This window comes from Sus scrofa, chromosome 6, assembly GCF_054392235.1.
Source record: "Sus scrofa isolate SSC_HxYL_T2T_F1_AM1 chromosome 6, Sscrofa_HxYL_maternal_Yorkshire_Landrace_v2.0, whole genome shotgun sequence".
Classification (NCBI taxonomy): Eukaryota; Metazoa; Chordata; class Mammalia; order Artiodactyla; family Suidae; genus Sus; species Sus scrofa.
In genome coordinates this window covers 85,382,077-85,397,848 of record NC_139388.1, presented here as the reverse complement: position 1 = coordinate 85,397,848, position 15,772 = coordinate 85,382,077, and the positions used below count along the sequence as shown (strand labels likewise).

Below are 15,772 nucleotides of genomic sequence, written 5' to 3'. Positions count from 1 at the left end.
ACAGCTCACGGCAATGCCCGATCCTTAACCCACACTGAGCAAGTGCAGGGACCAAACCCGCAACCTCATGGTTCCTAGTCGGATTCGTTAACCACTGTGCCACGACGGGAACTCCAATATCTCTCATTTCTAAATGGGCCCAAGTATATCTTTGCTGACTAGGAATTTTCAAGTATAGGGAAATCTTACTGTGCTGCATGATATTTCAGTCATGGATTACATGAGAGTACCCTGTAACCTCCAAACAAACAACTGAAAAAAAAGCAAAACAAAAACCTGTACACATGGGTAGGAATCTTAACGATCCTGTATTATTGCTTACTGTATTCTTAGTACATAGGACACAGAGGGTATATAAATGTTTTCTGAATTAACAAAAATTTTTTTTAGTAAAACTGTCAGGAATGCTTCAAAATTTCCCCCATACTCTATATGAAAAGAACCTTTAAAAGATAGAAATTTTTAAAAAGCAATTTAGACTGCATTGCACAAAACATTTTGACAGCTTTTACAAAATTTTAGATTGTTTAAATCTAACACTAAGAAGGGTTTTTTTGTTTTGTTTTGAAATGGTAGGCATCTAGGAAGGTCTTTAAACCACTGGAAGATAATTTAATCTCAAAAATTATTCATGAAACCAATTCAAATAGGAACATCCTAATGGGATATTCTTTTTTTTTTTTTTTTTCCCACTCTGTGCAATCAGCCTGTCCTCCTTCAGTTTCCATTTCTCTCTAGGACTGATTAGGAGCCAGTATCTTGGCTTCACCAGGCTGTAAGAGATGGCTACTGCCTGAGAAGCAACTCCTTTCCCTCTTTATCAAACGGAATACAATTCACTGTCATACCACTAAAAATAACTACCTCCTGTAAAGGAAGGTCCAAGAAGGCCCCCAAATTGTAAGTTAACTGCAAGAAACAATGATCTGAAAATCTACCAAAGGGCTATATGGACTATTTATAAACTCCAAATACTTCCTGAGCACTTTTCAAGTTTTACTGTCAAGAATGCTTAATCCAATGTAGTTAACACTATCCAAAATACTTTGAATATTACATAAATCAGTTTGGTTTAATTCAATTTGTATGACTCAATTTGCAATAGATAATTCGCTTACCATATTTCCATTAGGTCAGGTTTCTAAACCCCAAATAAAATTCTTACCCTGGCTTCTAGAAGTGTGACATCCATTCCAAAACTTTGTAACTGACGAGCTGCTGCCAAGCCTGAGACCCCAGAACCTATAATGATAACCTTTCCTGTCTTTTTAGCTAAAAGCAAAAAAAAAACAAAAAAAAAAAACAAAAAATTAAAATACTTTGTTGTAGGTTTAAGAGTTTTTATCATTTTTATCAAGAAAACCTCTAGGTTCTCAATATGTTATCATGCCTTACATATTTTGAAAATAATTTTCAAAATATGAAAACTATTTGAATTAGCAAATATCTGAAACTATATTTTATTTTATTATTTACTTGTATTTTTGTCTTTAGGGCTGCACCCATGACCTATCGAGGTTGCCAGGCTTGGGGTCGAATTGGAGCTGCAGCTACTGGCCTATACCGTAGCCACAGCCACGCCAGATCCGAGCCGAGTCTGTGACCTACAACACAGCTCACAGCAACGCTGGATCCTTAACCCGCTGAGCAAGGCCAGGGATCAAACTGGTGTCCTTGTGGATGTTAGTAAGATTTGTTTCCACTGAGCCATGATGGGAACTCCTGAAACTATATACTTTAATTCATTGTTAAAAATTTATAAATGAACATCCTTGGCCTCATTCAGTGGGTTAAGGATCCGGCATTGCCGTAAGCTGTGTTATAGGTCACAGACATGGCTTGGATCTGGCATTGCTGTGGTCCTGGCATAGGCCAGCAACTACAGCTCCAATTAGACCCCTAGCCCGGGAACCTCCATATGTCACGGGTGTGGCCCTAAAAGGACAAAAGACAAAATAAATAAATAAATGTATCATAAATAAACAGACAGACAGATTAATTCTCAAAATACCCTATCTTCAGCTTCCTGGCAGACATTATCCAGACACCATGAAAGGGGTAAACAGCATTTAAAAAAAAATAAAAATGAAAACTTTAGTAGTATAAAGAACTGGTCAACGGAAAGAAAAAAAAAACCTCCTGCTTTCATAAACGACTTTTCACTTTTTTCTTTAACAAAATTTTAAAAATTGATTTTTCTTTTTTTCTTTAGGGCCACACCTGATTCAGGTAGCTTTTTTAAAAAATTGATTTTTCTTAAAGTAGAAATTCAGTATCATTTACCAAGAATTTATCACACCAGAAATTACAGAAAATTCACATTTTGAAGAGATTTTACTTTAAATCTGACTTATAAGAAGATAAACTTGGGAATATTTTCACTTTAAATACAGATTTGGAAATCAAAATAAAATGTTAGGTGTTTCTGTTGTGGGTTCAGGTTAAAGAAGCTGACTAGTATCCATAAGGGTGAGGGTTCCAATCTTGTCCTCGCTCAGTGGATAAAGGTGTGGCGTAGGTCACAGATGTGTCTGGAATCCAGTGATGCTGTGGCTGTGGTACAGGTCAGGAACTGCAGCTCTGATTCAGGCCCTAGCCCGGGAGGTTCCGTATGCTGCAGGTGTGGCCCTAAAAAGACGACAAAAAAAAAAAAAAAAAAACAGCTAAGCCTCCTGGAATCTAATTAAAACCATGAAATTCATTGCCAGATCCTTACTTGGGAGAGGCTTTATCCTCTTATAGATGCCGAAGTTGATAAGACCATGACGCTCCAAATAACTGTGAACTCGGTGGACAAGCACAGTATCACCTACAGAATAAATGAATTTAAAAACAAGTTTATATTTTTAGCACTTTAAACAGAAAACTATTCTTCTATTTCTCCATCATGAAGTTATTCTATCCATCTTTTCCATAAACTTCAAGTTACATGATGGCTTCAGAAAAGTGATTCTTAGAACTGATTAGTCTGCACAGTAGTCCGAAATGGAAGCACAAAATTAAGAATTTTTAAGAATGACATGCCATTACACATAAAATGAAGGATAAAACCAACCCCTTTAAAAGTTCATTCCTTTGAAAAAAACTTTACAAGACTTTGTTGGTGGCAAGTAGGAAATAAGAAAGCCAGCCAACCAACCAAATGCCACGAAAGTAGTCTGTGGATTAAACCTGGAACACAGGTCTGGAGAAATTAACAATCTCCTGAACTCACTTACCTGTCAATACAATTTAAAATATCAGAAAAACAATTACAAATACACAAAACAGTTTTTCTACAATGCTCATTTTTGCACAGCACAAGGTGAAATAAGATGAAAATATGTATGAAAATTCATTATCAAGGAGTGTCTGGAAGGAAGTTATCAATTTTCACAATCTAGTCCAAAACCAGTCCTAGTGAACACACTACTTACTGTTGTAAGGTGCTTCTAATTGTTGGACAGTAGCCTCAAATGTCAGCTGAATCTTTGGATTATCCAACCATAACTGCAACTGTATTTAAATGATAGAATTGTATTACATACAAGTAAGACATATATACCATTTGATCACTTTAACCTTTTTAACTTTAAGGTCTCAAATATGGGCTTTCCTTTCACTGAAACAGTAAGGGTTGTATTCCTGACAAAGAAACTAATGAAACACAAAGCCATGTCAAATGAGTGACTTACTGAAGAAGGTAAGAGTTATTTAATCTAAAAAACCAAAAATACCTAGAAACTTGCCATGATCATATAGTTGGGAGGGCAACAGGATTTAAACCTGGGTTAGATAACAAAATCTAACCCAGGTTTGTAGGGGGGAAAGGTGCAAAAGATAACTCAGTTTTTGGCTTGCACAACTAAACGAGTTGATATACCATTCACTGAATGAGGGACACTGAAAAAAGAGATAATGAGTTTAGTTTCAAGGCAAGAAGAGGTAAAAGACTGGCATCTAGATATACAGCTGGGGTTCAAAGGAGAGTTAACATTTAGAACTGCTTGCTTATTGGCGGTAATTGAAGCCAAGTGTGTAGAAGAGGGCTCCTAGCAGGACAGAACAGGGGAGAAAGAAAGATGCAGCTTAAGATGAAAGAACTGGGACTTCTCTTGTGGCGCACTGAGTTAGGGATCTGGTGTTGTCACTGCAGTGGCTTGGTTTGCTGCTGTGGTGCAGGTTTGATCCCTGGCCCCGGAGCTTCACATGGCTTGGGCACAGCCAAAACCAATCAACCAACCAACCAAACCAAACCAAAACAAAATGATGAGCTAACAAAATTCTTCAAAAATCAGAGAAAACAGAGATCACTATAAATCTACCACTCAAATACAAGTAAAAAGTGAAACAAATGACAGTTTTGTCTGAAATCCACTTAGAAAAATGGTGACATGCTATGCACAGAAGCTGATTCCATTAAAAGAAAAATCAGTCTCAAAAATACACATTAAGAATTTTCCATTCACTTTAAAAAAATCACCCCATTTTTCTTCATGAAAAAAGAACTTTTAGGAGTCCCCTTATGGTGCAGCTTGAGTAGCTGCTGTGGCAAGGGTTTGATCCCTGGCCCAGGAATTTCCAAATGCCATGGGTGTATTCCCCCCTTTCCAACCAAAGACTCTTTATTCTGTTCCCCCCCCCCTTCGGCTTTTTAGGGTCACACCTGCAGCATATGGAAGTTCCCACAGGGGTCGAATCAGAGCTGCAGCTGCTGGCCTACACCACAGCCATAGCAACATGGGATCCGAGCTGCATCTGTGATGTACACTGCAGCTTGCAGCGACACTGAGTGAGGCCAGGGATCAAGCCCACATCCTCATGTATACTAGTCAGCTTCGTTATCACTGAGCCACAATGGGAGCTCCAAGAACCTTTATTCTGTACTACAGCTAAATGGCATTTAAAAATCCAAATTTAGCAGTAGTTTTGCAATCTAATGGTCAAAATAAAGACATTACTGGTGGCTAAAAAGACATATAAGCGATTTCCAAAACAGATGAGATTACAATATAAATTTCTTCTCCTCTGTATCGTTCCAGAGTACAATGAATATGTTCTGAATAGCGTTCTGTCTTCCTCTACTCCGTAGAGAATGTCTGATGAATAAAGGACGTGAAAGAAAAATTCACAGAAGAAATGCAAATGACTAATAAATATGAAAAAGCAATCAGTCTAAGTAATCAAGAAATGGAAAATAAATGAAATGGATTTGGCCTATTACAGCAGCACAGATTATATTATCATTGTTTTAATCACAAAAATAGGGCAGGTTAATAAGGGTGTCAATTCCATCAGCCTCTCTGGGAAGCAATCTGACAACAGGTATCAAATCTTAAAAAGTGTTTCTACTTTCTGACAAGGTGGTTTTCCTTCTTGAACTCTATCATAAGGAGATAATAACCAGAGATAGAGTTAAGAATGCATAAAACTATTCAGAGCTTCATTAAAATTAGGCAAAAATGGACATTTAAATGCCCAACAATTAAAAGTCTGACCCAACTGTCAGATCATTTAACCAGATGAGCAGTCAGAATAAGGTTTCCTCTTATTCTAAGAAGAAAGACAAAGTGATTATTTTTTTTTAAGGTTTTGTTTTGTTTTCTTAATTTTATGGCTATACCCACTGCATATATATATAGACGTTTCCGGGCCAGGGATGGAATCCAAGATGCAGCTGCTGACCTATGCTTAGCTGTGGCAATGCTGGATTTAAAGCATTTTTTTTTTTTTTTTAACGTTTAGGAGTTTATTGGTAGCTCAGCAGGTTAAGGATCTGGCGTTGTTAGGGATGTGGTTCAGGCTGCTGCTGTGGTTGACCCCTGGACCAGGAACTTCATGCTGCAGGCACAGAGGGGGAAAAAAAGTTTTAAAATTCTTATCATGTATTTATGAGGTTATGAGGAATGAAAAGGATCAAAGAATGCATGGAAGTAGGATTTCAATTTTGTAAAAATAAAAATTAAATATATATTTTAAAAAATACCCAAAGGAAAAAAACAACTAATTTCTAACAGTGGTTATCTCTGAATAACAGTATTATAGATAATTTAAAAATTCTTTCCTCTCTTTCTACTTTCCCCCCATATTCTACATAAAAATCTAGGTGGAAAAAAGGTGACATGGAAACTTACTGTGCGGTTTCTAATGAATAGAAAAACCTTCTGAGTCTGCTGTGGTCCACTGATAATATCTGGAAAACAGGCTGCTTCTTGAGAAGTCATTCGGTCATGAGGAAGTCTACTCTGGAAAGCTGCACCCTCCACACCTAGCAAAGAAAAGCAAAGGACTTCTGGGAAAAGTGCAAAGGAATACAAAAGTAGCGATAATGATTATGCCTCAAGCTCCTTTTTTGCCCCATATGCAGACTGAGCTCACTTCCTTTTTAAAAAAAAAAAAAAACACAAAACTGTCAATTTGCTCAAAAGCTGAAACATCTTTGATAGTATACAATAAATTTTAAATCTAAAGAACCAGGGTAAAGAAAAATACACTAACAAGAAAGGAAAAGAGGATATAGAGTGAAAAACACAATCACATGCCTTCTTTTAAGATTACAATAGTGAACACGAAGAATAACTACCACATGATCTCATCAATGGTACCATCCATTAGTTCTCATAATTCAGTGCTGGCAAGCAGTGAGAAGAAATTAAGCAGACTACAATGATGAGAGAAAAGAAAGCAAGGCATTCGCCTTTTCTGGCAGAAACATTAGAAATGCTTTACAATATATTCCAAGTAAAATATATTGCTACATATACTATATGGTACTACATAAACATACAGTGTATATAACTTATATAACAACAGTAATTCTTAAAACTGGTGTTAAATTGATATTGTACAAACTGGTAGTTAAGTACAACTTTACAAGATGCCCTTAGAAATACATTTACATATATTTTAGTTGTATTTATAAGATTATCTTAAAAATATATACTTAAACATCAGCTTCTGAAACTACCAAGGCACAATTTAAAGAGTTTCATAATTTCAATACCATTGAAGTTAATTATGTAACAAAACAGGCACCAGATATTCATGTTTAATCATTTTAAAGCACATAAAACAGGAGTTCCCGTTGTGGCTCAGTGGTTAACGAATCCAACTAGGAACCATGAGGTTGCAGGTTCAGTCCCTGGCTTTGCTCAGTGGGTTAAGGATCCGGCGTTGCTGTGAGCTGTGGTGTAGGTCACAGACGTGGCTCGGATCCAGCGGCTGCAGCTCCGATTCGACCCCTAGCCTGGGAACCTCCATATGCCGCAGCAGCCAAGAAATGGCAAAAAGACAAAAATAAAATAAAATAAAGCACATAAAATAGAAAGTTGGGAGCACGGATAATGGAAGTGATGTTAAAGAAAAGGCATTAGTAAGAACTAGGCAGGTAGTGTAAAAAACAAGGCAGGTAAAGTATAACTTAGAAAATTACAGCTCAACTACTGAGGTGCTGTTCTACAAAAACATATAACCACTGTCTAGAACAAAATGCCTATGGGCTGTACACTAAGAAACACTATTCCTAGAGACAGGGAGAAAAATTCATCCATCCACAGAAGATAATGAGGGCACAAATACTATATTCACAACACTAAACTGAAACAATGATCCTCCATTTGGAGTTCTCTTGTGGAGCAGCAGGTAAAGGATCTGGTGTTGTCACTGCAGTGGCTTGGGTTTGATCCTTGGCCCAGGAACTTCCACATACCACAGATGCCCCCCTACCCAATCCTCACATTTAATGAATCTCAACCTAAAACTAAAGACTGTCAGGACAATTAATTACGCCTTAAGGAAAAAATAATCAGTAAAAGCCATATTGTGGAGGGTGAAGCATAAAGTTAAGGCACAAAAAGAAGAAACGCTGACTATCAAATATAGATTTCAGTAATGCGAACGTTTCTAAAACTATACAGTTTGATGCCCCTAGTCCTGTACCCCCTAATCAAAATAAATAAACAAAACCCCAAAGCCAAGACCTAAAACATGTCACATTTATAAGGAGCATTCTACCCAACAAGCTTTAGGATTTGGACCAAATACCTCTTAATAGGTTACTTCTTGGTATATTTCATGATTGTATACAATTAACAAGATGACCAATGAACTCTAAACCCTATCTCTCCCAGCCTTAAGTACAGGTAGTTTTCTTTCTTAGCTGTATTGTCTTCTATATGTATGTTTAATAAGTGGTCTTTGAACATGAATCCTACTGCAAAATACTACTGGCAATGACAGTCAGAAAAAAACTATTAGAATTTACATTATATTTGGCTCCTCATTCCAAGTGTTCTTATCAACAAAAATTGATCCAATATTTTTGGTTAACTTCGGGGAATCTGGAGAATTTGTAACAAATAAATTTTATTTATATCAGTCATATGACAGTTTTAAACTACCTTTAAATCAAACATCAGAAGTTTAACAAAAGAGAAATTAAACCAAAAGTTATGACACTAATGCCTATGTGGAATAACACTGTTCTTCATCTCTATCTTTTATATAACTTCTAAAACCCCACTTATTCTTATGAATAAAACTTCTAAAAATGAAAAATGGTCCCTAAAAGCACTAATTATTGCCTTCCTTATAGTTTTTAGAGATGAAGACTATTAGTTCAAAGAAGGAAATCATTATCAAAATCAAGGAGAAAAGTGGGCAAGATAAAAAAAATCTAAGCTTTTTTCAAAGAAACAATAAATGTTAATTTGAAATGTAAACTGTTCAGAAGCTAAATCAAAACATTCTTTGTATAAGATATTTTCGAAATGAACTAATAGACCACTCTGGATAATCTAACTCTTAAGTATCTCCTGTAGAGGGAAGAACCTTACAGAAGACAACTGACTTTAATAATACCCCTATTAAAAGTACCTATGGTACATATAATTTAGAAGCAATTTATACTTGGTCGTCGAATACAGTTTTATACTCTGATGTTTGTATGTATTTAACAAAATCTGGTATTCTGGAAATCTAGAATGTTTCAAAGATGCTATTTTAATTTTTTAAAAGCTCAAAGGCTACCTACATACCAATCTTTCCCTCTGTTCCTCTTTCTCACCACTTCACGAGGAAATTTCCAGCATCACCTTTCAAAATGCAGTCATGCTAAAGCAGAACTGCCCTTTCTAATAGTCTAGCTGGCTCATACTTTCCCTGAAAACATAGCACAAGTAGTTAAGTATTTAAGGGAATAATTTAGACCTTTTTGGATACATCAATTAGAGAGGCAGAAAGAGGGAGGGGGAAAGTGAGGATATAGGACCTCTATTCCATGAAATCATTTCCCCCACTGATTCCGATATGACACAGGCAGTATCTTGAATAGAATAACGTTACAGAGACATAACAATTAACAGAAAAGAAGGTTTCCTTCCATGAGTTACTTGCCTTTCCCCCCCGTTCATTCAAGTATATAAAATTAACTAGATTTCTAGCTTAAGAGCCTAATAGGATGTACACATAAACTACTTAAAATTAGAAACTATAGATGCACCATATTCAGTCCTATAAGAGTTTAAAAATAGAAAGAATAAAGAATGGGGGAAAGGAAGAGAAAAAGGAAAAAAAAAAAAGAGCAGACCCCTGTGATTTCTTATGCTTTAGTGTTTTGTTTGTTTTTTATGTTTTTTTATGGGTAACACACTTTAAATGATTCTATGAGGGAGGATGTAAGGAATACTCTATGCATAAGAAACAAGACCTCTGGGTTCTCACTCCTCCACTCTTGGTACACCCCTGGTCAAGTCATTTAACTTTGTATTTCAGGACTTAACTGATAAAACATGGGTGATATAATACTATCCTGTTCAAAGGCAGAAAGCTGGGCAAGATGACCTCAAGGTCTCTTCTAACTTTCAAGATTTAGGATGTAAACACCAACTTGATGTGAATTTTAGAAGTCAAGATATGATCCTGGTTCTAAGATACTCACGAGGGTCATTTGGCTTTGTTAAGAGAAGAACATTGATCGCTCATAAGCATATTTCTAACTCTGATTGATCATCTCATAAATGCACTCTTCTGGACATGACAAAGATCTGAAGAAGAGAGTTTGAAGGGGTCAGAACAGCCACTACCATTCCTACAAACACTTAAAACTCCTATTCTGCTAATATTAAGTCATTGGCACCACAGTTTTATATGAAAGTCTGCTTTTATTTTCAGCAATACAACATATTGTTTACTTAAGTAAAAGAGTAAATGTATTATTCATGTAAAAATAAATGGAAAGCAACAAGAAAACTCTATTTATTCAAGATTAAACTCTAAAGGCTATCCCTGATCCTCAACAGTTCCACGGAAGATCCAATTGTGCATCATTTGATGAAAAACATTCTTGAAGATTTATCTGCCAGATACAGACTCTGAATAAGAATTTTAACTCCTCCAAGATAACCATGAACTGATTATCAAACTCCAACCCTTGGGACAGCATTTAAAGAAATCTACTTCTAACATTCTGAGTCCCCAAATACTAATTTATGTATTAATAACACTGAACTATCTTTGATCCAAGAGTAAAATACAAATATTCCCTGGACCTGCTATACACAAACTGCAATAAACAAATAATTTTTAAAGTAGACTTACAAGCTCAAAAGTGACAAACTCCAAAAGTGACACCTATTCCAAGTCTATCAAAATATATATATGAACTAGTTTTGAGCACTGGAACACAAAATAACATCCTTTAAGAGGCAAAGGATGGAATCCAGATATTCTACTTTGGATTACTGGAACGAACTTTAATTGTTCCAGATGGACCTCTATAAATCATTTAACCCTTTACTTTTTCCTATAAGTTAAAATCTGTTTGGTCTGACAAGAAAGAGCATTTCAAGCAGACTTTTTAAAAAAAAAAAAGATTAATTTTCATGTGAGAAAAAAATGTTTAAACTGCAAAATGATTAACTACGTAATGTTAATGAAAAAACCTGTATCTAATACCACTTAGTAACCATTTCCAAAAAGAGTCATTTGCCAGCATAATTCCTCTGACTAGTCCTAGAATGCTCTTCCATCCTCTTTTTCTAAATAAAGGCTCTCAGCCTATGGCTTCCCCTCTCTGTGTATACAACTATATTTCGTAGTAAAGGTCCCATGATCTCTAAGTCTATATTTTATATCATGTTTACTGTCTATAAAGGCTGCTGGGGAGAAAAAGTACCCGCCATCTCCTGAAAAACATGAAGAAGAGCGGAGGGCTGAGATCGGCCTGAGGACTTCAAACGGTTTTGCTTGCCTTTGTTCTGGCTATGCTCTCTTCTATTATAATACTCTGTCCTATGGGTTAAAGTTCCCCTGCGCTTCTGGCTAAAATGTGGGTACCACAGCCAAAAACACTTGCAAGCATCAATCCCTGACTTGGCGGCTCTTGCTACTAAGTGGCAAGCATCTAATGCCACCCTCACCTGATGCTTGGCCGTCTCCATACCCTCCAGAACTGTCGTCTTGAAGTCCTCCTGCTTGCCCTGTGGAAGGAAAGAGGAGAACTCAGGGACCTTACTCCATAAATTGAGATAATATCTGGACATAAAGGCCTAATAGTTGGCGACTCATGAATTCACCACCAACTAGTAAACCCATATTCAGAGAGCTCCTTCTTCTGGAATCAAGGCCCAGGGAATCACATTATAGTCTTCCAAATTCTGGTCAGGAAAAGTTCAAATTTACATGCTGATTCTTCTTGAAAAGTTGCAGAACAAAGAATGCAGTATTTCTAATTGCTAAATCTTGCTGTCTTTTTAATCGTCAAGGCTGGATGGGGGAAAAAGGGATTCTGAGTGTCTTTTACCACTCATTGCTAGACTGAGGGTGGGTGTGACATGGGCTCTAAGATCTGGAGTTGCAACAATTCAGCATCCACTTGGTGTTCTCTTTACCTTTTAACTTTCTATATAAAAACAATATAAGACAACAAGCAAAAGACATAATTTTAATGAAAAATTCTCCCCCCTGACTTCAAAGAAGGGATGATAACTAAAAGATTCAGTTCCCAAAAGAAGTTACATTTACTATACACACTAAACAGTGCCAGATCTCAACATGCCAGTGCTTCCTCAGTAAAACTTTAAAACACATCACCAGACACCTTGCAGTCTTATGCCAAGCACTGCAGATAGACACAACACAAGAGGGAAGGCCGGAGCCGGTAAGGTTATGGGGGAGCTTCTACTTCAGGCTACAAAATGAGTCTGCTATTTTCCTCACTGTTTACTGTAACTTCAAGAAAAGCATTACAGCTTTATTCAATCTGACAAGTCAGGAAAGATCATCTTCCAGACTCTTCCAAAATCTATCACCAAGAGAGATGCTATGATCCTCTTAAGCTTCCTGCCACCTGATACACTATGGGGAAACTATAGTGTGATCTTTGGAAGATGTGAAACACCCCCCCCAAATATAAACCTGGACAAGCTTCATTTAATAGTTTATTCTAAAGAATCTCAACTAGAAAGCACATCATTATTGAGTTAAAAGGGAACAGGGGAGTAAAACTAATATACCCCCTTACTGTAAGAATGATACCAGGTCTATGAGACTTAAAATGACATTTTCATCTTTAAGTATTGAAGATATTTAGATATAAATGATTCTTGACAATATTAGAATGTGTTGCTAGATGGTATATGCTCTGGTTTGAAAGTAGAACAGAACCTCATTCCAAATTATTTCACATTGCTCTTATGAAGGGTCATTTAAGTTCTAGAAGATTATGCTTCTCAGACAATGTACAAGGTATATGATTTGTTTGTTTACAGACTCTGGGAAAAGTCACATAGTTAGGAAAAGGTAACTCTATGAAATCCAATCTGCAAACTTATCTTGAAAATGCAGGCTCTACATTTATTTTTTTATTTTTGGCTTTTTAGGGCCGCACCTGCAGCATATGGAAGTTCCTGCGCTAAGGGGTGAATTGGAGCTGCAGTTGCCGGCCTACACCACAGCCACAGCAATGCCAGATCCAATCCCAGCCGCATCTGCGACCTACACTGCAGCTCAAGGCAATGCTGGATCCCCAATCCACTGAGTGAGGCCAGCAATCAAACCTGTCTCCTCATGGATTCTAGTTGGGTTCATATCTACTGAGCCACAACAGGAACTCCCCAATTTTTATATATTTTTTCTTTTTACGGCCACACTTGTAGCATATGGTAGTTCCTAGGCTAGGGAATGAATTGCAGTTGCGGTTTTTGCCACAGCCACAACAGCACCAGATCTGAGCTGCAGCTTGTGGCAACTCTGGATCCTTAACCCAATGAGCAAAGCCAGGGATTTGAACCCACATCCTCACAGAGACAACATCGGGTCCTTAACCCTCTGAGCCACAACAGGAACTCTCAGGCTCTGCATTTAAATTTTTACTTTTATTATTTTTTTGGTCTTTTTGCCTTTTCTAGGGCTGCTTCTGCAGCATATGGAGGTTCCCAGGCTAGGGGTCCAATCGGAGCTGTAGCCACTGGCCTACGCCAGAGCCACAGCAACGCAAGATCTGAGCTGTGTCTGCGACCTACACCACAGCTCACGGCAAAGCCGGATCCTTAACCCACTGAGGAAGGCCAGGGATCGAACCTGCAACCTCATGGTTCCTAGTTGGATTCGCCAACCACTGCGCCACAACGAGAACTCCGAAAATTTTAAAGTTTAGATTAAAACTGTTCATTCTTAATAACTTATGGATTTATTCATAAAAATCTTTCAGAGTTAAAAAAATATGACTCCTCTTTTTCAAATTATGTTCCTGGCTTGGCAAAGAATGAAAACAACAGTCTCTTATCATGATGGCATCTCACCACTTCATAAATAAGTAAGTAAAAATAAAACCAAAAAACACTTTCAAGCTTGCCATTAAGTCTGAATTATTTTACCCTTCCTATTTCTATCATTTGCTGCCTTCTCCCATTATATGTCATACAATATGCTATTGACTTTACTGATTTTTTTTCTCTCTCAATGGTACTTTTTCTTACTCCTGACTTATATGCTCAAAAGGTCAACAAGGTTGCTCTTGCAACAAGGTGAGGCAACCCTGTTTGTCTTCTGCTTTTGAAAAAAGGAACTAACAAAATTCTTATAAAGACACTGTTCTTTGATTTAAAAAAATATGTGGGAGAAACCCAGAAAATATTCAATACTCTGGAGAGATTTTTTTCAAAGAGATCTCTCATAAGAGCTTCTGCTCTTCTTTTTTCAAAAAAGAAAAAAAAAACTCCAAAGTATTACTTAAGCAGAGAAAAACGAGAAAACCAAGCAGAAGGTAATACAGACATGTAAGAAATGATGGAAAACAAAACAGCAAATGCTTAAAATTAAAGGAACAATATATTTATCTCTTGACTGATGAGTATTTGATAAAAGATAAGGATGCTATTTCCTCTAATCATAACACACTTGTGAATATTTTGAGGGTAACTTCTCCAAAGACAGTTGAAAACAGCACTATTTTTATTAGTGATATTCTAAACCAATTCTTTTGTTTTTTTTGTTTTTTTGCTTTACTAGCTCTCAAATTCTTTATTCTCCCAGCATGCTATAATAAGCACAGAACTGTGCAATACAATGGGCATAAGAAATAGTCTTATAGTTACATATTAATTTCCTTTACTCTTTCACAGAATATTCATCATTTTCTTAGGAATAGGACACATACAAATGTTTGCAGCTAACCTTCCATCCAGGTGGTGTCTCTGATTATAATATATAACATATTGTATTCATTTGCTCTTTGGGTCTTTTGGGCCTAGAACTCTGTTTTAGACAGTGGCACAAAGACATGGAACAGCAGGCAAATATAGTTGTCATCTTCCATGAGCTCCAATTCAAAACAGCAGATGAAAATACACAAAAGCAACTTTTTAACATCGCCTTGATTTGGGCACTACTGCATAAGCAGAATTCTTTTTGTTTTTATCGCCACCCCCAGCACCACACACACACATACAATCAAGTTTGAAGCAGAGAACATTAATCCATTTTATTTGTGCATATCTTCTCCAAATTGAAAACAAAATCTTTTTGGTTTATCTTACATAGCAGCTTTTCAGTTGTCCTCTAATAATCTTCTGCAGACCTGTTAAGTTATTCTTGAAGAACAATGAAGTATTTTAGTTATAATCACACTACTGGATGTTTTCTTATCTTGATTCAAACTCTCAAGAGACCACTCTTTCAACATCTTAAGAGGAAGTCTATTACTTTCAAATACTTTTATCTGGCAGGCATGGAGACGAAAAGCACTGGTCTGTTGTTCCCAGGAACACACTCAACAACATATTCATCACATTTTGGCTATTGAGTTTCTTGGAACCACATTCTCTGAAAACTTCTGTAAACATTTTGAGAAACATCTAAATCTCTAAGAAGCAATGATTTTTAAACAAAATCAATTTATCAAAATTTATTTAATCAAAAATTTACCAAAGTTATGGAATAAAAGTGACTGCCAAGGATCGACTTCAAATTGGACAGACTGGCAAAGGAAAAAAATCTCAAAAGTTAAAACCATCTTTGAACACATAAATTTCCACCATATTAACATGTCAGTTGAGTTTCTTAGTTAATAATCTCACAGATTTAATGCCTACCACAAAATACAAAAGTACAACAGAGTCCCTGTTTTCATTTTTTTTTTTTTTGTCTTTTTGCTATTTCTTGGGCCGCTCCCGCGGCATATGGAGGTTCCCAGGCTAGGGGTCGAATCGGAGCTGCAGCCACCAGCCTTCGCCAGAGCCACAGCAACACTGGATCCGAGCCGCGTCTGCAACCTACACCACAGCTCACGGCAACG

The 15,772-nt window shown here is 36.7% G+C and overlaps 1 protein-coding gene across 2 annotated transcripts in view; it reads right to left on the bottom strand.

Annotated features, from left to right (window-relative positions):
* The window catches only part of KDM1A (lysine demethylase 1A), a 68,473-nt gene that overhangs the window by 28,963 nt on the left and 23,738 nt on the right, over nucleotides 1-15,772 (bottom strand). The window contains exons 3-7 of one of the 2 annotated variants that reach the window (NM_001112687.2): nucleotides 11,397-11,456; nucleotides 6,114-6,247; nucleotides 3,417-3,495; nucleotides 2,717-2,809; nucleotides 1,166-1,272 (exon numbers count right to left, since the gene is read on the bottom strand). In NM_001112687.2, coding sequence (NP_001106157.2) covers nucleotides 1,166-1,272; nucleotides 2,717-2,809; nucleotides 3,417-3,495; nucleotides 6,114-6,247; nucleotides 11,397-11,456 — 473 coding nt within the window. The remainder of the gene's footprint in view (nucleotides 1-1,165; nucleotides 1,273-2,716; nucleotides 2,810-3,416; nucleotides 3,496-6,113; nucleotides 6,248-11,396; nucleotides 11,457-15,772) is intronic. The other variant, XM_021093200.2, reaches the window with a different exon arrangement.